We start from the raw sequence: 27,676 nt of genomic DNA, 5'->3' as shown, positions 1-27,676 counted from the left end.
ACAAATGAACTCCACCCATTTCCATTGGGGTAACTTTACTATTATGTGAAAAGTTAGTTACTCATTTTCTAATGTCTTATAAGGCATAGAAGCATCCCACAAAAATAGAAGTTGGAAGAAAGGGGAAGGTTACCCTAGCTGATTTAGTTTTCATCCCACACCAGAAAACAATGTCAATAGTAACCAGATAGACATTTCTCTAGAACATGGGAGATCTTTAGAGTTTTGTTTATTTGATTGGTTTTAAATGGAGATTTTCTTTATGTTCTATGGACATAACATATTTTTAATCTTACTCATCAGGTTGACTCTGAAATAGGAAGGAAATGAGTAAGTATCCTGACTCCATCTTCTAAAGGAATAGATGAGTGCTAAAGTAAAAACATTTCAGAGCTCTGGCCCTGTTTTGGTTGGCACTATAGATTTGGAGAGTGAAATCTCTCATACAGAAGACTCAAGTGGAATCTTTCGCCTTCTGTGACATGCTCTCTCCCACGGCACCAGCCTCCACCCTGTCTCACCTTCCCACCCCTGCTTTCCCATCCCTTAGGAATAGATTGTGGAGGCTGGTCAGTTCAGTATGTATCGAGCACCACCATGGGAGTTCGCCTCACATGTAAGCATGAGCATGAGGGGAGCAGAAGCAGCATAAACATCCCTACTCTCAGGAGCATGAAAATGTACATGAAAGCAAGCAACTTTCACTTCTTATACCAACTTCAACATATCAAAGGTGACTGACTGTAGAGTTCTACCTCAAGAAGGATTCTGAAATTATACCAAAGATCAGTGAAAAAGAAAGCCATTGTTGATTAGCATTGCCTGCTGTGGGCCCAGAATGAGGGAACACAGGCATGTTCTTGAATGTTGGACATCCTTGTACTTTATAATAAAGTAGTAAAGAAGTGTCAGTGCACTAAGGATAGAAGAAGTTCAAGTTGAGAGAAAGCTGATGTGAGTAGGAGTTGTCCACATAAAGCCTGACCTGAGCTTACAGGATGAGTGGAAAGGTGGAGGGAGACCTCTTGGCCAGGGTGGCATCACAGACAAAGGCACAGAGAAGGAGGAGGAGATGGGGTAGGGGAGCAGTGGAGAGCTGAGTCTGGATGGAACCTAGGGTCACTGTGGAGGAGGGCTGGGAGACTCAGTGGAAAGGTGAGGCCAACTGAGACTGAAAAATGGGAGTAGTGACAGTAGAACTTTCCAAGGTCAACTAAGGAACTCCTTCCCTGATTTCTGACTATCAGTACAGACAGAGGATCTAGAGCAGGTCTGATGTTCTTTAAGGGCAGAGTTGCCACATCTGGAAATAATAAACTTTCAATAACAAAAGCTCCTGAGTGAAATGTCAATTTTCTCCTATTCCTGCTAATTGATGCTGTGTGTGGTTCTTGTCTTTTTCTTCCTGACTGTTATATAAATACATTTTAAAAGCACTGCTGGGTTCCTGTAGCCTTAGACAGTACCTCTAAAAGATATGAAATGTCAAGAGATGGTGGGGACCCTTCCCATTTTTCATACAGCACAACAAATACAGCTCTGTTGGATTCAAATTAGTGATAACTCAGTGTGACATCAAATTCATTGATGTTTAAATGGGAAATAGGAGGAAAATTGTAACCATCATCACCACTACAAACTGGAGCAAGCCTGTAGCTGCTCATAGTCTCTCTTCTTCCAGCAGTTAAAACCTTTGACTCTGGAAGTTTTAAGAAAAAATTGTATTGAAGAGGGAAAGCATTAGACTATTTCTTTACTGTTTCTTTTTGGCTAGGCATTTATCTGGTGGACAGATTTAGGTTCATGATACCTAAATATTTGCTGGCATCATCAGCTTTTTGATTTTTAGGAAGTAGCTTGGTCAAATGGTTAAAAGCCTGAGGTTTGGAGCCGGTCTGCTTGGTTTTGAATCCTGACTCCTCCACTTTCTTGCTATATGACCTTGGGACAAGGTTCTTAACTTTTCTGTATCTTACTTTTTATAATATTATTATGAAATCATGTGAAGTTCACTGAGATGACTGCTTATAAAGCACTGACACAGTGCCTAGTACATTCCTAAGTGTTGAGAAAATGACTGCTAACATTATTGAGGGTTTTCGTTTGCGAAAAGGGGTAATAGTATCAATGCAATGGTAGGACCGGTGTACTTACTTAAATGGTGGGTTCTAGGTTCAGCTCTTGTTAAATTGTGTGACCAACTTTCTAGGCCTTGGTTTTCTCATTTTTTCAAGGGGCCAGCAGTACCCTGGAGCAATTATAATCACATTGGAGCAAATATAATCACAGATGCTTTGAAAAGTTAAGGCAGCACACATATGCCAAGTTTGTAGTGTTTAATAATGATAATATTGATAACATTGGGTCCAGTTTTAAATTTAAAGGCATTAGGAATGATTATTTAAGGCAGTAATTTATATATATAGTAAATAAGCATATATGCTTTATCTTTCTTGAAGGGAAATAACAGTTTTCTTCCTCTTAGAAACCTTGGAGAGCTGATAGATCGGTTTGTGGCCGATTTCAAAGCCCAGGGGCCACCTAAGCCCAACACTGATGAAGGGGGTGCCGTGCTCCCCAGTTGTGCTGACCTCTTTGTCTACTACAAGAAGTGCATGGTGCAGTGCTCTCAACTCAGTACTGGGGAGCCAATGATTGCTCTGGCCACCATTTTCCAGAAGTACCTCCGGGAATATGCCTGGAAAATCCTCTCTGGTAACCTGCCCAAGTGAGTACTGGTCTTCCTGGTCTGAGTGGTGAAGTAAAATTGTAAATATACCTAATAAGGGAATCTTTAAGGAAATCCACTGTGAAGTTGTATCAAGGAGGAAAACGCCCTTATTGATTTCCGAAGAGTCTGAAATGATTTCCTTTGTAATGGGTTCCACAGCTGAGCAAGACTATTAAAGGAAATGTCCACACTGACTGCCAATCAAATCTAACCACTGTGGACTAAAGGAAGTCAATCCCATTATGTATGTATTTAATTTGCATAGATCCAGCTATTGGCACTTAAAAAAAAAAGGTAGGTTGAGAGAAATAAGTATTAAATAGCTTGCATGATTTCATTCAAGCCCTGTTCAATGAGAGTATGCCCTGGAGTAAAAGCTATATGAAAGGCATGAATCTGCTTTTCCCTCAGTCTAACTAGGTTTCAAAGTCTCTGTTACAGAATGAGCATCTTGCTATGACAAATGTAATAAATATGAGTGAGGGTATACAGCTTAGCTCCTAATTACAGTGATTCCACTCTATTTTCCTGGGATGTTAGAATATTGTTATATTATTACTTAAAATAAGTAGATCATTTGACTAGGGTTTAATAAATTTTTGGTTCTGTAGCAATTTTGATTGTCATGGAATATGATCTAAGGTAATGGTTCTGAATTTAGTATTTGCAAATCATCCCCAAGGCTAAATCAACAATTCTGGAATTACTGTCTCTAATTGTCACTAAAATATGTAACATATGGGAGTTTAACCTTATTCGTAGGAAAGAAAATCCCTATGCTTTACAAGAAATCTGAAGTGACAGATACATTTTTCTTTGACAATGATAAAAATTAATTTTAAAATTTTAATAACTTTTGTCCAGATTATGAAAATAATACAGGTTCATTATAGCTTAGAAAACACAGAAAAGCACAACGAAGAACATAAAATTCACCTAAAATCTCACTACCCAGAGATAAGTTCTTTAACTTCTTGCTTTATATATTTTTCCATATATATGTAATGTGTATAATATGTGTGCCTTTTTTTACACAAAATTGGGACTATTTTGCTTATAGTTTTATAACCTGATGCTTTCACTTAACATCATCCTATGAGCCTTTTTCCCAGTGTCCCAGCAGGAAACAAATGGCATACTCAGCAGGGATTTGTTAGTAAAGAGATCAGTCACAAAACTGTGGGCAGGGCAAGAGGAACCAACAGAGGATTCCGAAGTTTCCTAGTACTGGTGGGTAACTGTTACTACGTTAGAATCAGTGGAGTGCAGGAACTGTGGAAGAGGGGCTGCCCGAAAGACACTGGTGTCACAGAGGAACACGGTCACCGAAGGGTCCACACTGGAGGAGAGATGGGACAGGAGGAGTAATGATTACCCAGACTTCTCTCTCCTCTACCTCCCTGACTTCCTGCGGGATTTTTTGTTGGCTGAACCCGGCAGGACCAGAGGGCAAGGGAACCTGGGTGATGAGCCTGTGCAGGTCAGCCTTCCAAGCCCTAGGAAGGAAGGAGAAGAGCAAGAGAATGGACCTGGGGGCAGGTAGAGACTAGTCAACACTAGTTCAGTGAGTATTCATTAAAAAAAACAAAAAACATTTTTAATGATACCATGATAATCTAACATGTAGAAAAACCTTAGTTTACTTAATTATTCTCTTAAGATTGGCTGTTTAGGTTCACTATTTTGGTATTTTAAAATATAGTCAGATAAATATCTTTGAACAGAAATAGAACTGTGGGGCCAAATAGTCTGAACATTTTTTTTTAAGGCTCACCAATTTACTGTCAAAATATCCTCCAGAAAGGTGGTACAATTTAATATCTACAGTTAAGAGAGCAAAAGTTTCCTCATACCCTTTTTAGCACTGGCAATTAATGTATTCAAATCTTTGATTACCAGTAAGTTTTACTTTTTAAAGGAGAAATGTCTCTCTTTTTTTTAAGGTAATTGTCACTGAACTCTGTCTTCTTTAAAAAAAAATTAGTATCTCACAGTTGAAATAGAAGGAAGTTTTATAACTAACTGTGTTTTCACAGTATATAAACACATGATTAGACAGTAGGAGATGCTTTTTTGGTTCCTTGTGATAATCGAGTTTTAGGCAAGAACCATGTCTTAATATTCACTTTTGTGCCTGTCCACAAAAACAAATAACTTCTAGCTCTGAATTTTCTTAACTGAAAGAAACAATTGGGATTTTAGCTTCTGCGCTAAAGATGATCCTAAATGAGTTCCACATAACAGGAAATTCCAAGCTAAAGAGCAAGGCAACACAGCAGCCTTCCTATGAGTGTCAGAGTCATCATAGGTAATAGACTGATTACTGGCTGGCTTTTGAAATTGTCTTTTCCTACTTCTTCTGATGGTCAGAATTTAAACAGATGACAGTCAAGGTAAGGTCAATAGGAAAAGGACTCTGTATGTGGGTTTATTTGGGCTATGTCCAGCCTTTCCTTTTCTTTGTCTTAAGATACGCAGTTTCCAGTTCAGGAAGCAAAGGAGAAGTTTCAACCTGACTAGTTCCTGTTCCTTTTCCTCAGAACCACAAGCAGCAGTGGAGGGCTGACCATCAGCAGCCTCCTCAAGGAAAAGGAAGGCTCAGAAGTGGCCAAGTTCACTCTAGAGGAGCTCTGCCTCATCTGCAGCATCCTGAGCACAGCAGAGTACTGCCTGGCCACCACCCAGCAGGTGAGCCACCCCAGCCTGCCTACTCACCACCTCCGTTTCCTGAAGTGTCTACGCTGCTTAACTTAATAGGTCAGAGTATGGACTCAAACAGTGTGCCAATCTTGGGCAGACCCGTTGGCCTTCTACAGCTGGAGGACTGCCCAGGCAGCTGTCTTATGGACGGGCCTTGTTACAAAGGAGACTGGGCAAGAAAGTATGACTGGCTTCTTCCAAAGTTGTGAAAGCCACTGAAAGGGCATACCCTCTTGAAAGTAGGTCAATAGTCCTGTTTTTCATATAAGAAAAGTAGTAACAAATTTAATGGTGCTTTGGTGGTGATGAGTCACAGCCAGTTATTCCATTCTCAAAAGTGTTAGTAAACTAAGCAAAATCCTTCGGGCTTTCATGTCTCTCTTGAAATTTGCATAGCACTCAGTCTGTTTAAACAAATAACCATTGTTTGGGATGCTGACGTTCAGGAACTCTGAAGCAGGAAAGGGTGATGCCTCTACCAGAGTTCCCAAAATGGCAGTAGTTCATTGAACTGATTTAGCAGAAGGAAGTCCAGGAATAACTCCATTCAGCCTTAGATTTGGCAATTAGAAATTCTTTGTACATTTGTTCTGAAATTCACCTAAGGCCGAGAGAGAAAGTAACTGGGGAAGGTTCTGTTCTTCCCCCCTCTTTGGGTTTATTATTTATACATGTCTAGATCATGGGAAGGCCGTCATAAATTATAGTTCAGGACAGTCATGAATTATAGTTGGGGAACGCCTGTGAACCAGAGCTAGAATGCAGGAGGCCAACAGGGAAGTGTTCTCCCATAGACTCCACAGTCGAGGTTAGACCAGGCAGAGGCAGAGGCAGTAGAATGCTCTGCTTGGGGACGTGATCACGCTGAGTTACACCAGGAATGACCTGTAAAGGATTTGCCTTAGAGCCAGAAACAGCAATCAGTTTAGCCCCTAGAATCCTCAAGCCAGGATGATAATAATATCCATGAGGACCTTCAAGGCAGGGGTCCCAGAGCAAATGTGTATGTATTTTATGAGTGTACAGAAAGAGAAAGACATACTCAGATGCAAATATAGTATTTAAGAAGTAAAATAACCATAGTACAATATATATATATATTATATATAAAAATAATCACTAACCATGTAATCCCATCATTCTCTCACCCTTAAATAATCCTATTGGCAATTTAGGATATTTTCTACCAACCTTTTTTTTTAAGGATGTATTTATTTATTTCCTCCCTCTCCCTCTATTGTCTGCTCTCTGTGTCCATTTACTATGTGTTCTTCTGTCTGTGCTTATATTCTCATTAGGCGGCTCCAGGAACCGATTCTGGAACCTTCCAGAGTGGGAGAGAGGCGCTCATTCTCTTGCGCCACCTCAGCCCCTTGGCTTGCTGCATCTCTTATTTCTCCTCTTTTTGTTGCATCATCTTGCTGTGCCAGCTGTCCGTGTGGGCCAGCACTCCTACATAGAGCAGCACTCCTGCACTTATTCCATGCAGGCCAGCACTCTGCGTGGGCCAGCTTGCCACACAGGCCAGCTTGCCTTCATCAGGAGGCCCTGAGCCTGAAACCCTGGACCTCCTATATGCTAGATGGGAGCCCAATTGCTTGAGCCACATCCACGCCTCCATCATTATTTATTTATTTATTTTTTAAAGATTTATTTTATTTATTGCTCCCCCCCCCGTCCCCGGTTGTCTGCTTTCTGTGTCCATCTTGCTGCATGTTCTTCTTTTGTCCACTTCTGTTGTTGTCAGCGGCATGGTAATCTGTTGTCTCTTTTTGTTGTGCCATCTTGCTGCGTCAGTTCTCCATGTGGGTGGTGCCATTCTTGAGCAGGCTGAACTTTCTTTCGATCTGGGCAGCTCTCCTTATGGGGCACACTCCTTGTGTGTGGGGCTCCCCTACGCGGGGACACCTCTGCGTGGCATGGCACTCCTTGCGCACATCAGCACTGCGCATGGGCCAGCTGCACATGGGTCAAGGAGGCCCAGGGTTTGAACCGCGGACCTCCTATGTGGTAGATGGACGCCCTATCCACTGGGCCAAGTCCGCTTCCCCATAAATTATTTAATAGTATCCCTGATAATTGTTTATTCTGCTTCAAATACTTGCTTTTATAAATAATCCTATAATGAACATCTTTCTGAATGTAGAGCTTAGATATTTTGCATTATTTTTCTAGAACAGATTCTTGACTGTTCTAGAACTATTAGTAGATCAGAGACCATTTTGATGACTCATGGTACAGGTAGCCAGTTTTTAAATTTAATGATAAATAAAATAAGCTTTTACTAATTATAAAGGTAAAAATACATTCCTAGCACCTATGTTGTGATATTTAGGTACCATTTTTCACCAAAAAGAACCAGAGATTCCTGGAGAAATGACTAACTCCAAGTCTGGGGGAGGAAATGTTTAAGACATCATGCCATACAGAAAGCTAGATAGATGCCAAAGACTGTTAAGGTCATTTCAAAAGGATTCAAGAACCATCCTGAATAAGCTCTCCTGGTCAAAGATAGGGCAATATAAGCATGGTAACTAGAATGGATTGAAAACATCAAATATGAGTAAACCCATTTATACATATACATCTTAAAAAATTCGTTTATCACCTTTGAAAATGCTATGGACCTACCTCATTATTTTGAAAACTGGTAAGTAAAAAGAAAGTACTTACCTGTCTTTTCTGTCAGATTTGTACCTTAGGATATTCAAATCATTGATGATGGAAGTATCTCTTTATAGAAGAATTTTAGCTAATAAAATGAAGAAGAAAAGAGAATTAGAATATAATTTTGTATCTCTTAATTGAATAATGGATCTGGGCATTGAGACTCAATGGCTGCTGACATCACAAAAAGAGAGACAAACAGACATTATGTATCTTCTGATAGAAGTACACAACAGATCATAAAGGTTTTCTTTTAAACAAAAATCTGAATCCCATCAAGCATCTCCACCTAACTACTAATTTACAGGAAATACAAAAGACAGAGGAGCATGTTAATTAATACCTAAGGGATGTAAACACCAAAATCCAGACTGAGAAAATCTACAAGGCAGATGACCCGATTTCTTTAAGAAAAAATTTGCAGGGAGACAAAAAGAAATGGAGGGAGAAACCAAAGAGACTTGAGAATCTAAACAAAGAAAATAAAATTTTAAAAGTCATTAATAAGTGTATCATACTAATGTTAAGATGTTAATAATAGGAGAAACTGGGTGTGCAGTATATGGAAACTTTCAGCACTATGTAATTTTTCTGTAAATCTATAACTTTTAAAAAATAAAGTTTGTTTAAAAGAAACATTTACAGTAGCATTTAAAAGCACCAGATGTCTAGGAATATAACTAAGGAAAGACATTTAAGACCTCTACCTCAAAAACCACAAAATATTCATGGGAGAAATTAAAGGGAACTTGAATAAATGGATAGTATGTTAATTGTTTCCATTTAAAATAAGACTTGAGACATATCAATCAGTTGCAACATATGGTCTTTATTTGGATCCTGATTAAAACGTTTTAAAAATTTTACAATAATGAGGGAAATTTTAACTCTGACTAGATAGATATGTGATGATATTAAAGGAATTATTGTTAATTTTTTTAGGGATGATAATTATATTATGGGTTTTTTTTCAGGGTTCTTATCTTTTAGAGATAGATAGGAAATGTTTCAGGTAGTGGTGAAATATGACAGTCCTGGGGAAGAAAAGATTGGTGTATTTCAGAAATCTATGTGGCCAGTGTAATTGGAGCCTGGCAAGCAAGGAGGAGGAGAGCTGCAAGCTGTGGTCTGGAGGGCTAGACAGACCCAAATTATGGCTAGCAGTTTAGATTTTATTTTCAGTGTAATAGGAAGAGGCTGCTGAAAATTGTGCCATAAATTGTTTGATCAGTCTCTTGTGACTAGATATGTAAATTGTTTCCAATCTTTATATTATGAAAAAATAATACGAACAACACTAGAATGTGAGTTTTATGAGAATAGGATCTTATCTGTTTTGTTTGTTCACTGATTAACTCCCTTTATTACAAGGCCTGGCACATAGTAGACCTTTAGTAAATAATTGGTTAAATTAGTAAATACTACAGATAATACTTCTATATTTGTATATTTGTGCAGTGGTCTCATTATTTCATTGGGATACATTTCTAGATGTGAAATTGCTGGTTTGAATGGAGTATAAATTTAAATATTTGCTTTTTAAATAAATTGCCTTTCAAACAGGTTACACTAATTGATGCACCCCTAGAACATTTTAAAAATTGAAGATAAAATATTTGATATTCTTAGAGTTTATATAATAGGTTTGGGAGTGCTAGATTCATTGATTCCCAGGGCTCCTTTGAAATGTTTACAATTCTTAGTCATATTTTTCTTTGAGGCTTCTAGGAGCATGCTCAATGTTTCTATCCTAGATTATAGGCTAAGAAGGGCAGGAACTAAGGTCTTTTATTGTTCACCACTGCATCCCCAACATCTAGGCCTGTAGTAGTACCCAATGCATATTTTAACTGATTTTACTGCTGCCCACCACCAATGGCTTCCATTACAGGCAAGCTTGCTGTTCATGGGGTAGGGAGTATCTTAAAATCAGGGTCTTTTTAAAGTTAATGAAGCGAGTTGTTGAAGTACAAGTACTTCTCAGTGTTAAAGGCCACAGACCTTAGAAGAAGTTCAGTTCTTGGCCCTACTACTTACTATCTTAGGTAGGTTATTTTACTTCTCTGAACCTCAGTTTTCTCATCTGCAAAATGGAAATAATAATAGAATATTCTTCATAGGGTTGTTGTGAAAATGTGAATGAGTCAATACATTAAAAGTGCCTAGAATTGATCTGGAATCATCCAAACTCAACTATCATTTTTGTGGTACTCCTTTGAACAGTCATTAAACATGTTTCTCTTATTTTCTAATAGTTGGAAGAAAAACTCAAAGAAAAAGTTGATGTAAGCCTGACTGAACGAATTAATTTGACTGGAGAAATGGACACGTTCAGCACGTATGTACCTTGCACATTTTTGTTTGAGGCCTGCCCCTTCTCCTTCAGGATGCAGCATGCCCCAGACTGTTGTCATTAGGTCAATACAGAGCCTCAGAGTTTACCAGGGCCTTCTGCTGGATCAGGATTATTCTCCACTAGCCACTAAGAAGAAGCATTAGAAGCCTCCCATTCTGGCTCGTCAGATGTAGTCATTCTTTTGGGGTTACAGGGTCTTTGTCATTGCACAACCGAGAATAACAAAAGAGAAGAAATCCTTGGCCAGTGCTGGAGGAAGGTCAGGTACGAGGTCTTCCATCCGATCCACCTAAACCACAGAAGGCCAGCCCCACCTTCCATGGTTTAGAATGTAAAGGTTTAGCCTTTAAGTCGAAGTGGTGTGTGTGTGAGTGTGTGTTCAGGGCTTAAGAGGGGTAGTGCTTTTATATCCAAGAATTTAATGTGACACTTCAAGCAGTAAAGCTCCTTTGCAGTATTTCTTTCCCTGGCCTTATCTTTGTTGTATTCTTTTCCTATTCTACTGGCATTAAATAGGATTGGAATGGGCCAAGCTTCAGGTCTCACATCAACACCTTACTAAAGAAAAAATCAAAATTCTCTTCTTAGGTCATTTCCTCCCCTTTTTGTGACTTTTTCTGTAGATTATGATTTAAACATTTTGAGGAGACGGGTATTTTTGGAGGGAGAAGTAAAGAGGGTGATCAGGGACTAGCCACAGAACTGTGTGCCTTGACTGGGTGGGAACCCACCTGAATAAGACTAGGGCATAGGAAGCAGACTTAGCCCAGTGGATAGGACGTTCATCTACCACATAGCCCAGTGGATAGGACGTCCATCTACCACATCCTTGACCTGTGGTGAGCTAGCCCATGCGCAGTGCTGATGCGTGCACGGAGTGCCCTGCCAGGCAGGGGTGTCCCCCACATAGGGGAGCCCCACACGCACGGAGTGCGCCTCGTAAGGAGAGCCACCCAGCGTGAAAGAAAGTGCAGCCTCCCTAGGAATGGTGCCGCACACATGAAGAAATGACACAATAAGATGACGCAACAAAAAGAAACACAGATTCCTGACCCGCTGACAACAGAAGTGGACAAAAAGAAGAACACGCAGCAAATGGACACAGAAAACAGACAACTGGGGCAGAGGTGGGGGGGAAGGGGAGAGAAATAAATAAAAATAAATCTTTAAAAAAAAAAAAAAGACTAGGGCATAGAGCAGGAATGAAGAAAGAGCCCACATGCCTCTCTAGTATCATTAATTCCCTTTTGAAATAAAACTTGAACTTTTTTGATGACATGATGGCTCTAATTTTTACACAGATGATTAAAACATTTGGATGAGGCTATGTCAGTCATTCAGAAAGTCATTTTTTAAAAATTGTGACAGTACTGATTTGTGTGATTTGCAGGGTCATCTCCAGCAGTATTCAGTTGTTGGTTCAGGACCTCGACGCTGCCTGCGATCCTGCCCTGACTGCCATGAGCAAGGTAAGGTTTTAGGAAGCAGCTTCTTACTGAACATCCAGGAGTGGCCCCAGGCGGCTTCTGTCGGCCTCTGCCAATAGTTTCTTCATGCCATTTGGTACTTTGACTGTTAGCTGGGAGGAGAAGAGAAAGCCCTCCAGGAGTTTCCCAGAGTACCCAGTGTATCATGTACCTTAGGCCAGTTGCTCGTCATTTTAGAATGAGACAGGGAACAAATGTGTTTGGGAACTCTAAAGCAGATGTTGTCTTTGATTAGTATCTGACACATGCTGAAAACCTTAATGTGGTCTCACCAGAATGGGTGTTTTTGTTAGTGCTTAAAACAGCAACTTTCTGACTCATTCTTCATTCTTGCCTACTCAGAGGTTTTTCCTACTCTTTCCTTTCTGAGCTCCGAAGCCAATGCAGGTTTATTTGTTCAGAAGTGTGGATTCTGGTTTTCTAACATTGTGATGGCCGTCAGTCAGTCTTCAGTCTCAAGTCCCTCCTTTGGCACTTACTACGTGTTGTCTTATGTTACTACATGGGTTTTGTGTGCCCATGTCTTCTCTTCCCAAAAGAAGGCAAATTCCTTAAGTGCACAGACCATGTCTTAAACTACCCCATATACTTCATATTGTCTTGGATATAGAAGACTTTCATGTTTGTTGATTAATTTGTTGAAGTGGACAGTTACTGATTTCTGAGCCAAATAACATGATTTGCACACTCTAAAACCTTCTAGAACAGGGAAAACTACTGCCCGTGGGCCAAATCTGGCCTGCCACCTGTTTTTGGAAATAAAGTTTTATTGGCACACACCCATTCTCAGTCATTCATGTGTAGTCTGTGGCTGGATTTGTGTTACAACAGCAGAGTTGAGTAATTGCAACAGAGACCATATGGCCCGCAAAGCCTGAAATAGTTGCTATGTGGCCCTTTACAGAAAAGGTTTGCCTATTCCTGTTCTAGAGTCAGAGGCTCTTGTAGTGTTCTTGCAAATTTTGGAGAGAGAACTTTCCCAGGGTATACGGGCATTGCCTTGAAGCCAGGCAGACCTAATTCTTCAGTTTTTCCTTTATGGATGTTGAGCAAATGACTTGACCTCCCTGGGCCCAAATTGCCTCACCTCTGTGCAAAATGCAGGTGTCTGCCTCCCAGTGTTGCCATGAGGATGAACAGGAAGAGAGTGACTGACTTGGTGCCAGGCATATAACAAGTGCTCAGTAAATGATAGTAAGTTCCCTTTCCCTCTTCTCAGGAAGAGTGGCCATGTCACAAGGTTGTGTAAGCAGACATTTCGTCTGAATTTGGTTTTGTAGTGTATTGTAAATATTTAATAAAATTTTTAAAAATATGAAATTTAGGCTTTGAGGTTTTATGGAATGAAGGAGGAAGTCCTGAAATAACTGATGTCACAAAGTTTCTATTCAAAAGGCTGCTCCCTTGGCCAATCAGATATTGGTATGTATTTCCAGTATTCTTGATGTTTATAAGCAGAACACTCTGAGCAGGGAAATTGAGGCTAATCCATTCTCTTAAAGTAAAGGCAGGAACGTGGCTCTGAGGCTTCGTTTTGTAGGCTCTGATTATCCCCTAGCTGCTGGTGAACGTTCACTACATCCTGAATGTGATCTATTCCAGCTGCCATGTCTCTTAAACTGCCACACACTTTAGATTGGAATGCAGCTGGTGAAAGAATTTTTACATTTACCAAAGGAAGAGCAATTTTTTTCCCAGTAAAATAACACTTGGAGGAGGTTTAGCACTGCAGGTGTTGCTTATATGAACTGTCAGTTCATTTGGTAGATTGTCCTCAAACTCCCCCCCACACACACACCTATTTCTGTCCCAGACCCATACCAGCAAATGTGAACAGAGACCATAGCTTTAGAATCTTTTGTTTATATCATAGGAAAACCACAGACTTGGGAACACAGCAGCTGGTAGACCATCACTTTTTGTCTTGAGTCTTCTGGAGTTCTAGCAAAATGAAATCCATGTGATGAAATTGACCAGATATAAACAACACAAATAGTCACAGGTTGAGTCAACCAATACTCTCTATTATTTGTGCCTGTGTCCTGTTTTGTGTGATTTCTTCTAGCATTTTTAAAAGCTTATTTTTGTTTTTGATTCCATCAATTTTTCCACTAGTTGAACAGTTTAATTAAAAATCTACCTAGCACAGTGCTGGGAGCTGCATGCTGGGAAAGACAGGTCTTGTCCCGAGATGCTTAGATTCCAGTCGATGTGGGGTGTATGAAATGAGAGCAGTGCCCAAATAACTGTAGCATAAGGTATAAGGAAATGAGACCCATAAGAAAAGCACAAAATACACCCTCTTTAAAAGAGGAAAGTGTTCTTATCTAGGTGGGAGGGTGGGGAAAACCTTGAAAGCAGGACATTTGAAATACCATGAAGAATGAAGAAGCTTTGAGTGAGTTTGTGATAAGGAGGGTATTCTGAACAAGGAGTTAGCGAAGGTGTGAAGTTAGGAAAGCTCAGGGTTTTGTCAAAATTGCCAACCTCATTAAATGTCTTGGGAATTCCACAGGTTACTCTGTACTTGGACTTACATAGTCAAGATTGACAACAGAGCTGCCCTCCAGACGTTTATATTTTGATGGGGAGAAATATTTATAAATAAATATTTTATGTGTGGTTGGACAGATGTGCGTTGTGCTTTCCAAAATGGAGAGGGAGTTGGACGAATCTGAGGTGATAGGAAAGGACTTCCTTGGAAAAAATGGGTCGGGTCAAGCAGTTTGGTTGTTTCATGCTTCTGGAAGGAGACCCCATTGTCATGGGAGGCATCCCCATGGCCTGCTCCTTGGCTGGCATTCACAGTGTTGTCACCTCTTTCTGCCACTCCTGTGGATATGCCCTATCCACCAGCCACCAAGCCACTTCCAGGGCCCTGAATCTGCACTGCGTTTTTGTGACTCCATGCCTTTCCACTTCCTATTCTCTGCCTATGAAGAAGGGCCAGGGTGGTTCTCTGCTGGGTTTTGTTCACTCAGCTTGGCAGGATAGACAGACACATGAACTAGGCTGGGAAGGAAAAGAAGTTTTATTGACTGGTGGAAGACAGGAGATTTAATCAATCTCGAATCTGCCTCCCAGGAAGCAGATGTGACGCAACCAGTTGGGTGCCTGCCTACCACATGGGAGGTCCTGGGTTCAGGTCCCAGTGCCTTCTGAAGAAGACAAGCAGACACCACAACGAGGTAGACATGGCACCCACTGCAACAAGCAGATGCCTAAATGAGCAGATGTCACAATCCAGCAGATTCCGTAGCCCGGGGGGAGTGGATGTGGCTCAGGCCTTTGGGCACTTGCCTCTGATGTGGGAGGTCCTGGGTTTGGTTCCTGGTGCCTCCTGGAAAAGGCGAGTAAACAGTGAGCAGACAGACAAGAGAACCATCTGGGGGAAAGGAGGAATAATTTTTTTTTTAAGTAAATCTTTAAAAAGAAAAAAATCTGCCTCCCTGTCAAGAGGTTTTTCTACTTTTATACAAGTTTGTAACAAAGAGAATTAATCACAGATATGTAATCATAGGAATGATTTGAAACAAAGAAAATCAGTCATAGACTTGACATTTCTTTGAAGAGTTTGGGAAGTTTTTCTAGTTTTCTGCTCTGGTTAACATGCAGGATATATATTGTACCTGGTACTTATAAGCTTCATGGCTATAAAAATAGAGACATTTTCTTTACAAAGAAAGAGAAGCAAAAAAGCCAAGGTAATATTAAAGTCAACAAGGCTACGTGTTCTATAGAAACTTTATGCATATTCTAAGGTGCCTGCTAGGTTACAAGTACATTGTGTTCTGTCAGGCTACAAATTTCTCTTGATTATACTTGAGCTACGCCTAGAGTTCTCTTCCTTTTGTTTTCTGTCCAATGAGCACATCCTTTAAAATCCACTTCAAATGACTCCCCCCCCCTTTATTCAGGATATAATTCACATACCATAAAATTCACTCATTTAAAGTGTACAACTTAATGGTTTTTAGCATACACACAAGGTTGTACATCTATCATTACTATCTACTTCTAGAACGTCCTCATCATCCCAAAAAGGAACCCTATACCTCTTAGCAGGCACTTTCCATGCCCTCCATGCCCCCCAGTCCTCACAACTACCAATGTACTTTCTGTCTCCATGGATTTGCATATTCTAGACATTTCGTATAAATGGAATCATATGATATGTGGCCTCTGGGTCTGGCTTCTTTAACTTAGCATAATGGTTTCAAGGCTCATCCATGGTGTGGTCAATGTCAGCACTTCATTCCTTTTTATGGCCCAGTAATATTCTATGTATTCCACATATACTGTGTACATATATATCCCATTTTGTGGATCTCTTCATCAGTTGATGGACATTTAGGTTGTTTTAACTTTTTGGCCACTGTGAATATCCATGTACAAGTTTTCACATGAACTCATGTTTTCAGTTCTCTTGGGTATATACCTAGCAGTGAAATTGATAGGTCATATGGTAAATCTATGTTTAACATTTTGAGGAACTGACAGACTTCTCCAAAGCAGTTGCACTATTTTACAGTCCTACCAGCAAAGTATGAGGGTGCTATAATTTCTCTATATTGTTACCAACACTTTTATTTTACATTTTGTTTTGTTTTTCTTATAGCCATGCTAATGTGTATGAAGTGGTATCTCACTGTGATTTTGATTATTTACATTTCCCTAATGACTGATGATGTTAAACATCTTTCCATGTGTTCATTGGCTATTTATATATCTTCTTTGAAGAAATGTCAATTCAGATCCTTTGCCCATTTTTAAATTGAGTTGAATTCATAATATAGTCTGGGTAGTAGACCCTTATCAGATATACAGTTCGCAAATGTTCTCACCCTTTCTGTGAGTTTTGTTTTACTTTCTTGATATTGTCCTTTGAGGCACAAAATTTTTAATTTTGATTAAATTCAGTTTATTTTTTCTTTGGTTCTTGCTTTTGATGTCATAGCTAAGAAATCATTGCCTAGTCCAGAGTCACAAAGATAATGTATGTTTTCTTGTAAGAGTTAATTTTTTTTATATGGCTGAAGCAGGGGGTCGGCCTTCATTCTTTTGCTTGTGAATATTCAGTTGTCCCAGCAACATTTGTTGAAAAGATTATTCTTTTCCCCCATTGAATTGTTTTGGCATTCTTGCTGAAAAGCAATTACACATAAATGTGCAGGTTTATATCTGGACTCGCAATTCTATTCCATTGATCTATATTCCTAGCCTTGCATTAGTACCTTAGAGTCTTGATTACTCTAGCTTTATAGTACTAAGTTTTGCAATCAGGAAATGTGAGTCCTCCAACTTTGTTCTTTTCATGATTGCTTTGGCTATTCTGTATCCCATACAATGTCTCCATTTCCCAGAGTACTCCTCTTTTTCCCTCAAGGCACCACAGTCCTAGACTAACTTTGTTTTTAGCACCTATTATAATATTTTTATACCTCTTTCTCCCCTATTAAACTTGGAATAACTTGAGGGCTGTGTTCTATTCATTTTTGGATCCCTGTGGCATAGCACAATACTTGCTTAACAGTGGTACTCCCTAAATGGCGTTTAAGGCAACAAAGACCAGAAAAAGAAAGAACTAAAGGACCTTTTGACAAAAGCATGGTGACAAAGTGAGACATAGGTAACTACCGAGCATACTTAGCTAGGTGGAGCTGGCGGACATAGAGTAGGAGACTTGGGCATCTTTGAGGAGAGTCCCCTGAAATCTTCAGGCACATGTAGGTGCTATTGAGAATGACGTGATGCTTCTTGGTGGTACTACAGAGAAGGACCAATAAGGAACACTCTGGGCTGATTGAAGACAGGTCAGAATTAGGCAATGCCCACACCCAATTCTTAACTCCCCTGGGTGTTAGCAAGAGCCCTACTGCTGGACGAAGAGAGGAAAACATGAGTGGGAAAGTTGGTGGAAAACGTGTGCAGGAGCAGCCAGGCCCAGGTGGGGGAGCTAAACCCAATGAGAGTTTAGTGGTCCCTCTGAGACTGTGGTTGGAGACGTGCACTGTGGCAGTGTTGCTGATAAGTTAAGTTAAAATTACCTTTGAGACCACTTTCCCCTCCCACATTGCACTCTTTTCTTAAATAAGCTCTATGAGATGGTAATGCCAGTTACTTATTGAGCACTTACTAGGACTCAGACACCCATAATGAATTATCTCACTTTGTCCTTGCAATAAGTTTATGAGGTAGTTTTGCTATTTTCCCTTTTTACAGATAAGAAAACTGAAGCTCAGAGAGATTAATCAAGGTCTCTAAGCATGTGACAGAGCCAAAATTCAAATTCATGTCCACTTCTACACAAGATTGTACCTCACCATACATACAGAATAGGTCCTAGTATCACCTTTTGACAAATGTGGAAACAGACAAAGTCAGGTTAAGTAATATGCCTTCAAGCAGAAAAGCACTGAGAACCTAGTTCTGCTCGGTTCGCACAAGTGTTCATGCTTACTTGATCACGCCATTTCAAGCAGTAGCAGTCATCATGTTCAGTACTGGTCTTCAGTGTTTATTAATCTGACACTGTGACTTTCCTACTGGGGGCTAGATGTTTTCAGCATTCAACCCAAGAATTCCAGTCTCCTCTGTACTCACCTCTTCCTGCAAACTAATGGACTATCATTCTAGTGTGTTTCTTTGTTTGCCTTACAGCAGTGAAACCAGAAATAAAACCAAGCCTCCCAATTCTTGAAAAGGTAGTTGTTCAGAGTGTTTCGGGGGAAATACAAAGACTTCTGTCTTTTAAATAAATGTAAGTTCTTTAAATCCTGAGGATTTAGGATGCCTGTTTATGGCCTTACAAGTAGGTTTTTTTAAAAAACCAAACAATCTGTGGACTCCTTAGTGGGACCTTTGGTTTCGTGGTGTGTGTCCACCCCTAGCCACCCCTGCCATGTCCTTTTTTCTAAAGCAACTGACATTGCTAGGTTGAAAAGATCTAAGTCTCTGTCCAAAATCAAATACACTCTTAGCTTTTTGCCTATTAATGGTAGTTTTATAGAAAACAGAAAGAAGAAACTGAACAAATTAAATTTCCTTCTGGTCTGGCATGTAATTTCCATTAGGTTTCAGGATTGTGAACATGGACTAATTTAGACGGCTACGTTACTATCCCCCAAAGACATTCTGAAATAGCTAGAGCAGTCCTCAAATCTGTTCTCATTTTCCTCAGTCATTAAAATACAGGTCTATTTCTGGAGGCCACAGAGCTCCCTGGTTAAGAAACCCTCCAGTTCTTTTTCCAGCTGTAATCAAAGCACAGCTTCCTTTTTCATCAAATAATTTTCATTATGACAAAAGTAAATTACTTTCATTATAGAAAATTTAGATTAAAAAAAGAAATTTTAAATCACTATTATTCCAATTAAAAGATATAATTTCTTTTGGCTTATGCATGTATTTTTAAAAATGAAAGTCAGTTAATGCTTTTTATACTGATTTGTAACCTGTTTTTCTCATTTAGCAGATCTTAATAGTTTTCTGTCATGAAAGCTAAAGCTGCAATATTTTTAGTGATTGCATTGTGTTTCATACTACAGTATTTATTCTTAAGATCCTAACAATTGCTAACTTTTACTATGGAATTAGTATGTGCCAGGCACTGTGTTAAGCCATGCATTATCTTTCAATAATTGTATAGATTATAGAGAATTATCATCCCAATTTTATAAATAAGAAAACTGAGGCTTGGAGAGGATAGGTAACTTGCCTAAGTCACACTTAGAAGACTGCACAGAAAATTAGAACTCATAACTGACTGGCTCCAGATTCCATCATCTTAGGTACTATAATGTACTGCTTCCCTTAAAATGTATTTAATCAATTCACTTTTGATAGATACTTTGTTTAATTTCTTACAAATAGAAACAGTCTGGCAATGGGCAGCCTCATGTATATACATTTTTCTGAACATTTGTAAATTTTAACTTCAAATTAATTGCCTTAATGCAGGGATTCTTAACAAGGGGTCCATGAGCTTGAATTGAAATTTAAAAAAATATTCTTGGGATGTGTTGGTACAAGTATGATACATTTATTAAATAATATATAGTGCTGACTTAGTAAAGTGTCCGTGGTTTTCACCTGACTGGCCAAAAACAAGGGGCCCATGGAACAAAAAGGGTTAAGAACTCCTGCCTTAATGGGAATTGCAGACATCAAATACTACATAAAATCCTAAGGCCTTTGATGGATATTTCAAATTCCTTTCAAAAAAGGTTATCTAAATTCACCTTGCCGTCAGCCCAGCAGTGCATGGGGACCAAAAGATTATATATGGTTTTATGTATGCTCTTCTTCAGGCCTTTGTTGCTCCACCCACTTTGTATTCTGGATTTTCTTTATGTTCCCCTTGGAGTTAAAAACCAAAGAGAGGGAAACAGATGTGGTTCAACCAATTGGGCTCCCATCTACCATACAGGAGGTACAGGGTTTGATGACGAGGGCCTCCTGGTGAGGGCAAGCTGGACCACGCGGCAAGCTGGCCCACACGGAATGCCAACCCATGCAGGAATGCGGCCTCGTGCAGGAATGCCACCCTGCTTGGTAATGCCACCCTACGCGGGAGTGCCAGCCGACATGGAGAGCTGGCGCAGCAAGATGATGCAACAAGAGACACAGAGGAAAGAAAATAAAGAAGATGTAGCAGAACAGGGATCTGAGGTGGCACAAGAGAGTAATCGCCCTCTCCCACTCCAGAAGGTCCTAGGATCAGTTCCCAGAACTGCCTAATGAGAATTCAAGCAGACACAGAACACACAACGAATGGACACAGAGAGCAGACAATGGGGGGAATGGGGGCAGTGGGGAGAGATAAACTTTTAAAAATAATAAATCTTTAAAAGAAAAAAAAAGAGCAGAGCCATTCTTACACACTGTCATCACTGCCACATCTACATATGTACAATCTCGTTCTATACATTGGTTTTGCTTGCCCCCGTTCTCCCATGTGGTTGGTAACTCTTGTTTGGAAAGCAACATGGGAATATGGAAAGAACATGGACTTTGGAGTTAGACAAACCTATGTCTAGATCTCAACCCTGCTTGTCAGTTACGCCTCATGAAGCAAATCACTTTTTGTCTTCAAGCCTGTCTTATCTGTAAAGCAGGAGTAATAATATCTTCTTCACTGCAGTATTGTAAGCAGTGAGTTATGTGAAAGTGTCCAACGTAGTGCCTGGGGCATAGTAGGTGCTCGGTAAATTTTCACTCCCCTCTTTTTATTCCCCACACGATGCTTGGTCCAGTGCTGGGCATGCAGAGTTACCTATAAATGGAACCGCTGCTTGTTGTCTGAGTAAAAGCAGCCCAGACAGCACTGGCATGCGTGTGTGAGCGGGGCATTCAGGCCTATGACAGCCGCAGTGCTCGGGATGCAAGGCCCAGAGCCTAAACCCTGACACCAGCCTCTGATTGCCTCAGGTGTTCCCAGAGTCTTCAATGTCTGGGTCTGTGCCCTTGTCTATCTCTAATCCAGTGATAAAAGGAATAGACCAGAATTTAAATTTTCAATCGAGAAAAAGTAGTTTCTCAGGAGACCCCTTTCCAAGTCTCATATAGCAACAGAAAAAAAACAACAACCCTAAGGTCTATAGTAAGCTGCCCACGGTGCTCTGTTCCCTGACTAATGGACTTGTCAAAATTCTCTGCCCAGGAACTTTCTCTAGGAAGAGTGACGATCTGCCCCAGTGCCCTGTGAAGTGTCCACACAGGTGCTCCCCAGGTCGCGCTCGCTGGTGAGGCCTGGGCCCCTTGGGCCGCCTCTGTGGGCCACTGTGGGGTGCGGGAGGCTCTGAAATTAGTACCATGGCCATTTCCTTGCTTGCTGTTCCTGTCACCCCTGCATTTTAGTTATTGCTTCTTTTGCAGGCTGTTTTCTCCCTTGTTTATATAGAACCAGTTGAATATCATTTGGTAGTCAAACCTTCCCCTTTTTCTCTCCCTTTCCTCCCTCCCCCCCAAAAAAAAGCACAAAAGAAAAAATACAAACAAAGGGGGGGGGCGAAGCACAAAGGGAGAAACTTTTAAGTGTGGAAGGGTAAATTTCAAATGCCAAATACAAAGTTTGTCTAGAAAAGTTGGAGTCATATTCCTACTGATGGCTTTTCATGGTGTTTATTTTTTTTCTAGTATAAGCTACTGTTGGTTTCCTTTTTTGAAAGAGCTCTTTGGTTGATCAGTATATATTTCATTAGCTGCTTCTTGAGAAACAAGCTTTGTCTCTTGGAACTAAGGCTCAGTTAAGTGCTTGTATTCTTTTTTTTTTTTTTTTTAACAAGTGTCTAGAGATCAGCCTGGTGTAATACTTTGGCTTTAGACAGACCTGGTTTGTCCTTGCTCTACCATTTACCAGCTGTGTGACCTTGAGTTTTTTGAGTTTCCTTATCTGCAGGATAGTTGTGAGAAAGGAATGCAGTCATGTTTGAATGTAAACGAGATGATGTACATGGAGTGCCAGGCACAGTGACTTGCACACAGTAGGCCCTGGTGTAGGTAGCTTGGGTAATTAGAGGCGCAATCCTCAGGTCACGCAGGTTGAGTGATGGTAAGCATCGAACCATCCAGGTAATGACAGGGCGGAAGCAATGCTACCTATCTTGCTCATGGAAGAAAGATTTTTAAAGAAGTAAAATAAAAGCACTATCAACTTCCATTGTTCCCTAGGCCTTTAAATCACTCTTACTTCGTTAAGCTGGCTTACATTTAAAATCATGAATCTGCTTGACTTTAATACTCCTTTTAACCTGACCAATGGCATCGTAACTGCCTAAAGTACTAAAGTAAATTAGACATTTTCACATACCTTACAGTTTTGTACATGTCCTGACACAGCTAGCCATGTACATGCATAACCCATGTGAAGGTGAACTAGTCCCAAGACCCACACTCATTCTTCTTGATTTTAAAATTGCTTTGTAACCAGTGGTGGGACATGTCACCACCTCCCTTTGTGGTCTTTTGTTAATGTAGAACTGTAATGCTTAGATAATTATTTACAAACTTTTGAGAGTTTGACCTATAAAATACTGCCAACTTGGAAAACATTACTATGGAAGAGTTCATGTCATTGGGAGGGTGGGGCATCAGGCTCCTGCCTGGTCTGCCGTGGTTAGTCAGGACATTCAAGTCTTCTTGCAGAGTTGGGGGAAAGAGGACCAAATATAGACATTAATAGCATCTGTCAATTTTGATCTCACCCCGATGAGAACATTTAAAGTTACCTAGAGGAAAGCGGATTTGGCTCAATGAATAGAGCGCCCGCCCACCACATGGGAGGTCCAGGGTTCAACCCAGGGCCTCCTGACCCATGTGATGAGCTGGCCCAGCGCATTACTGATGCATACAAGGAGTGCTGTGCCACGCAGGGGTGTCCCCAATGTAGGGGAGTCCCACGTGCAAGGAATGTGCCCTGTAAGGAGAGCCGCCCCCGCATGAAAGAAAGCGCAGCCTGCCCAGGAGTGGCACTGCACACACCGAGAGCTGATGCAGCAAGATGACACAACAAAAAGAGACACAGATTCCCGGTGCTGCTGACAAGCATACAGGTGGACACAGAAGAACACACAGCAAATGGACATAGAGAGCAGACAATGGGGACAACGGAGAGAGAAATAAATAAAAATTAAAAATTAAAAAATGTTTAAAAAATAAATAAAAATAAAGTTACCTAGGATGCTCGTTGTTTGGGTGGGTCACATCTTTAAAATGAGATGGAAAAAGAAGCCTCTTGAATGAGAGCAAAGGTAGTGACAAAAACATTACACATAACCAAAGCATTAAAATGTAAAATCTATTCATAGAAGACATTTTTATTGTTTGTTTCTATTTTTTCCCAATAAAAAATTAGAGACTTGTTTTCCCTCTGGAGCCTTCTTATAAGACATTGCATAGGGTTGGATCTGGGTTTTCTTATCTGTAAAATGAGAATGGGTGGCTGTCCCTTCCTGCTTTTTCTATGTTCTGTGCTTACACATACCTTAAGCTTCTAAATGGTAAATAGCTGCTGATTTGAAGAAACCTTCGGACAAAGCATAGTCATTTGAGCTTCCCAGGAGCTGGGGAATCATCCATGTACAGTATGATTCTTTTAAACAAGCTATCTCAGTATTGAATGTTTCCTTTCCCCAAGAGCTCTATAAAAATAGCATTTTCTTGCCAGAGACATCAAGGCCTCAGGATACTGACCTCCTTCTATGAAAGTATTGTATGGTTTGTGTTTGGCTTAGGATCTTTTTAACAGCCAGTCCAGCTTCATTCTGTGAGGCTGACTCAGCAGAGCTCTGGCACATTCTCACTCTTTTCAGGATCGGAGTGCCCATCCCTGCCAGCTTCCAGGCAGGCCAGGACCTGATACTGCCCTCTTTCTCCTGTGTATACCTAGGAAGGAAGACACTACAGCAGTGCTTCTCTCTTTTCCAGGCCTCATGCTACTAAATAGCACTTACTCCAAAAAGTTTAGCCAGTGAAGTTTCAGAGCATTTCCTCTCACTCTGAGCCAAAGCTGGTGTCTCATTTTCATTCCTGGCCTGGTCAGGAGCCACACGAGGCCTCAGTGAGGTGCCTCTCCCCCACCTCTGTCATTACACAGCCCACTGTGCCTCTTTTCTGCCTGTTCCCCAAGTCACTGTCCTGCCCACTGATCTGCCCTGGTGTTTGCCAGAGATCCTCTATCCTTTCCCGTTATTAAAATCCCACCATAACCCTAAAGGTTATAGGGATATACGATTCTACACACATGCCTTTTTACATTTTTTATTACGGATATTTTCAAATTTTACAGAAGTAGAGAGAATAGCATAATGGACCCCATGTAGCCATCACTAATCTTGTTTTGGCTAGGCCCCCATCCACTTTCCCCAACCTCAGATTACTTTGAAGCAAGCCTCCCATGTCATATCATTTCTAGTTTCCTTTTTAGAAAATTCCAAACTCCTCCTAACTTACTTAAAATGGATAAGCTGTTCTCTTCCAGGTTTCATTTAATTTAACCCAGCCATCTCTCTGACTGCCCAACCAGTCTGCTCTGAGTTAGATGTCCCTCCCCTGTTTTCCCACAGTCCCCTCCTGGTGGCACAGCTGACAGAAAGAAGAATGGGCTTCCTGGATCAGCTGCACGGTGAGGGTTCCTTTAAAAGATGGCAACTTAGATGGGAAGGGAAGGCTGAGCATGAGGGACAGGGCCAGGAAAGGTGCCTGAGTTATACTTCACTGTCCAGGATCAGGTCAGCATACTCGTTTTTATTTATAATTGGCTGCTGCAGAACAAAAGGTACTAAGCGATGACCTAATTTCCACTCCATCCCCAAAATAGGTGAGGTCACTCTCCTGAGGAGGCTCTAACGGCTTGTCCTATCCTGTCTATTTCAGATGCAGTGGCAGAATGTGGAGCACGTTGGTGACCAGAGCCCCTACGTCACCTCTGTCATTCTCCACATTAAGCAGAACGTCCCCATCATCCGTGACAACCTGGCTTCCACACGGAAGTACTTCACCCAGTTCTGCATTAAGTTCGCAAAGTGAGTCCAGGGCATTTGGGTTATTTTTAATGCCAGACTTACCATGCAGCAGACTTCCAATCCAGGTGTCCCCACCATCCAGCTGGGACTCATTCTGGTGCCTGCAGGCAAACTAATTTTAATTTGTACTCAAAAGAAGCATAATAAAATGAAATCGGCTGCTTAAAGTCACAGTTACAACAGTAACGGTGATGCAGTCATCACACACCTTAAGTCAAATAGAAATGAGTTAGAGATCTTCTTATTTTGAATTATGTGAACATGATCTCCCTGCACAGGTTTGGATAATTCAAATTATTTTTTATGTTACTAGAACTTTTTAAAAATCCGTGGAACCATACACACACATGTACAAATGATTTTTTAGGGATTTGATGTATGCATTTTATTTCTCCAACTAGATATAATTTCTTTAAGTGCAGAAACCATCAGTTCTGTTTCTTTTGAGCCCTCTCTTTCTCCCTCTCCGTAGTATTTATTGCTGTAACTGCCAGAATTATCTATATATAGATGTCCCTGCATCCAGAAAAGGTACTAGAAGTTGGGAAGAGCAAGTCAGAGAGCTCCATTGCCAAAATAGATGGAGTGAACACTGAGCTGCATATCTTCCTGCCACATCCTCGTGTGTGGCCATTTCTGGCTTGAGTTTGGAAGCGGGGAAATAGTTTGGTGCTTTGCCAGTCAACATCTGGCTGTAGCACTGTTTCCCCTGAGACCAGGCAATGCAGTGGGTCACAGTCTTCGCTGACCAATTAGCAAACTAGCATTTTGGCACACTTCTCAGGGAAGGGCTTCAGGAAGGTCAGCCCGATCAGGCTACTGTATTTAGGTTGTTTTCATCCAAGTCCCAAATGGTGACTCAGGACTCCAAGTTTCTGTCTTCCCAAAATCGCTCTTGGTTTGTATTCAATTAGGGCTTTCCTTCTCCCTTAAATAAGTCCTTAAGTAACAACAGTTATGGGGGGGTGGGAGGTGGGGTTGGGCTTCAGTTTAGTGCTAGCTTCAGTTTCCAGTTTAAAGATAGAGTGGGCTCTCCAGGGAAGCATTAATGTTTGCTGTATGGCAGACGAACCAGAGTTGATGTTCCCTTCATTCTCTGGGTTCTTATTAGTGGGTTAAAGAGACTGCAGATAAATCACATTGTGACACTCCCCATAACCTCTGGTACAAGCAGTGTCTCTGTGAAACTTTACTGTGCTTAAACATCTGCAGTGTGGTTGCAAAGGGGTCTGATTTCACTAATGCGAAAGCAAATAAGGAGTCCATTGACGGCGCTTTCCCACTACCAATCTCACATTCTCTCAGGGTCCTTTACTGTAATATTAGGCCTGTATTGAGTGCACTGGGAAATAAGATACCTATCTCTCACATCTGGAAGAGTTCAACCTGTAATTTCCAAAGTAGTTTTCTGTTTTAATCCATGATACCCTCACATCCTTGTAAAATCCCAGCCTGGGACTAGAACCCGAGCCTAGGGCAATGGCTGCCACTCCTCTTGGTGGCCTGGAGAAGCTCTTGGTAGTTGCTCATCACATTGCAGGGACTTCTCACTCAAGACATGTCCTCCTCTCTGTCTTTTCCCAGCTCACCCCTACTCAAAGGCACAAAGCTTACTCGGGTGTGACATAATTTAGGTTATAAACTGTTTTCAGTGGCGATTAGTCTTGAACGCCATCTCACATTACTTGTTTGGCCTGGCTCTGGTGGAGAGGACTGAGGAATCCCTTCCAAATAGTCCCTTGTTCTCACTCCCTTCTAATCAACAGGACTTCCCCTAGCTCTCATCTCTGGGGATTAAATTCCTGCCCCCTTAACTTTCCTTCCCCCACCAGTGCAAAAGTGTTTCCTTTTGACTCTTTGGTCTCTGGAGCAACAAAAGCCTTTCCTGTTTAGCATCAAAATCACTCTCCTGGTTGGAGCTGCAATTTGAACCACAAGTGACTTCCTTTATCTACTAAGCTGATTCTCCTCCATTCAGTAATGGACATAATCAGAAAAACTTCTTATAGTAGTTGGAAGGAAAAAATGAGAAGACCACACATGTAAATGTCCTGGTGAAGTGCTGGTAACTGAGGTAACGTTCAAAAAATAATAGCTGCTTCCATTTGTAAAACTCTTTTTTTTAAAGATTTATTTATTTATTTCTCTCCCCACCGCCCCCCACCCCCGTTGTCTGTTCTCTGTGTCTATTTGCTGTGTCTTATTTATTTGT

The 27,676-nt window shown here is 40.8% G+C and overlaps 1 protein-coding gene across 9 annotated transcripts in view; it reads left to right on the top strand.

The window, feature by feature from the left end:
- The window catches only part of VPS53 (VPS53 subunit of GARP complex), a 204,582-nt gene that overhangs the window by 156,868 nt on the left and 20,038 nt on the right, over nucleotides 1–27,676 (top strand). For all 9 annotated transcript variants that reach the window (XM_071210446.1, XM_071210445.1, XM_071210441.1 and 6 more), the window contains 5 exons: nucleotides 2,486–2,728; nucleotides 5,272–5,419; nucleotides 10,354–10,436; nucleotides 11,845–11,923; nucleotides 25,316–25,464. In XM_071210446.1, coding sequence (XP_071066547.1) covers nucleotides 2,486–2,728; nucleotides 5,272–5,419; nucleotides 10,354–10,436; nucleotides 11,845–11,923; nucleotides 25,316–25,464 — 702 coding nt within the window. The remainder of the gene's footprint in view (nucleotides 1–2,485; nucleotides 2,729–5,271; nucleotides 5,420–10,353; nucleotides 10,437–11,844; nucleotides 11,924–25,315; nucleotides 25,465–27,676) is intronic.

The sequence above is a fragment of the Dasypus novemcinctus genome, chromosome 21 (assembly GCF_030445035.2).
Source record: "Dasypus novemcinctus isolate mDasNov1 chromosome 21, mDasNov1.1.hap2, whole genome shotgun sequence".
NCBI classification, from domain to species: domain Eukaryota; kingdom Metazoa; phylum Chordata; class Mammalia; order Cingulata; family Dasypodidae; genus Dasypus; species Dasypus novemcinctus.
This window is presented reverse-complemented; position numbering and strand designations above follow the sequence as displayed.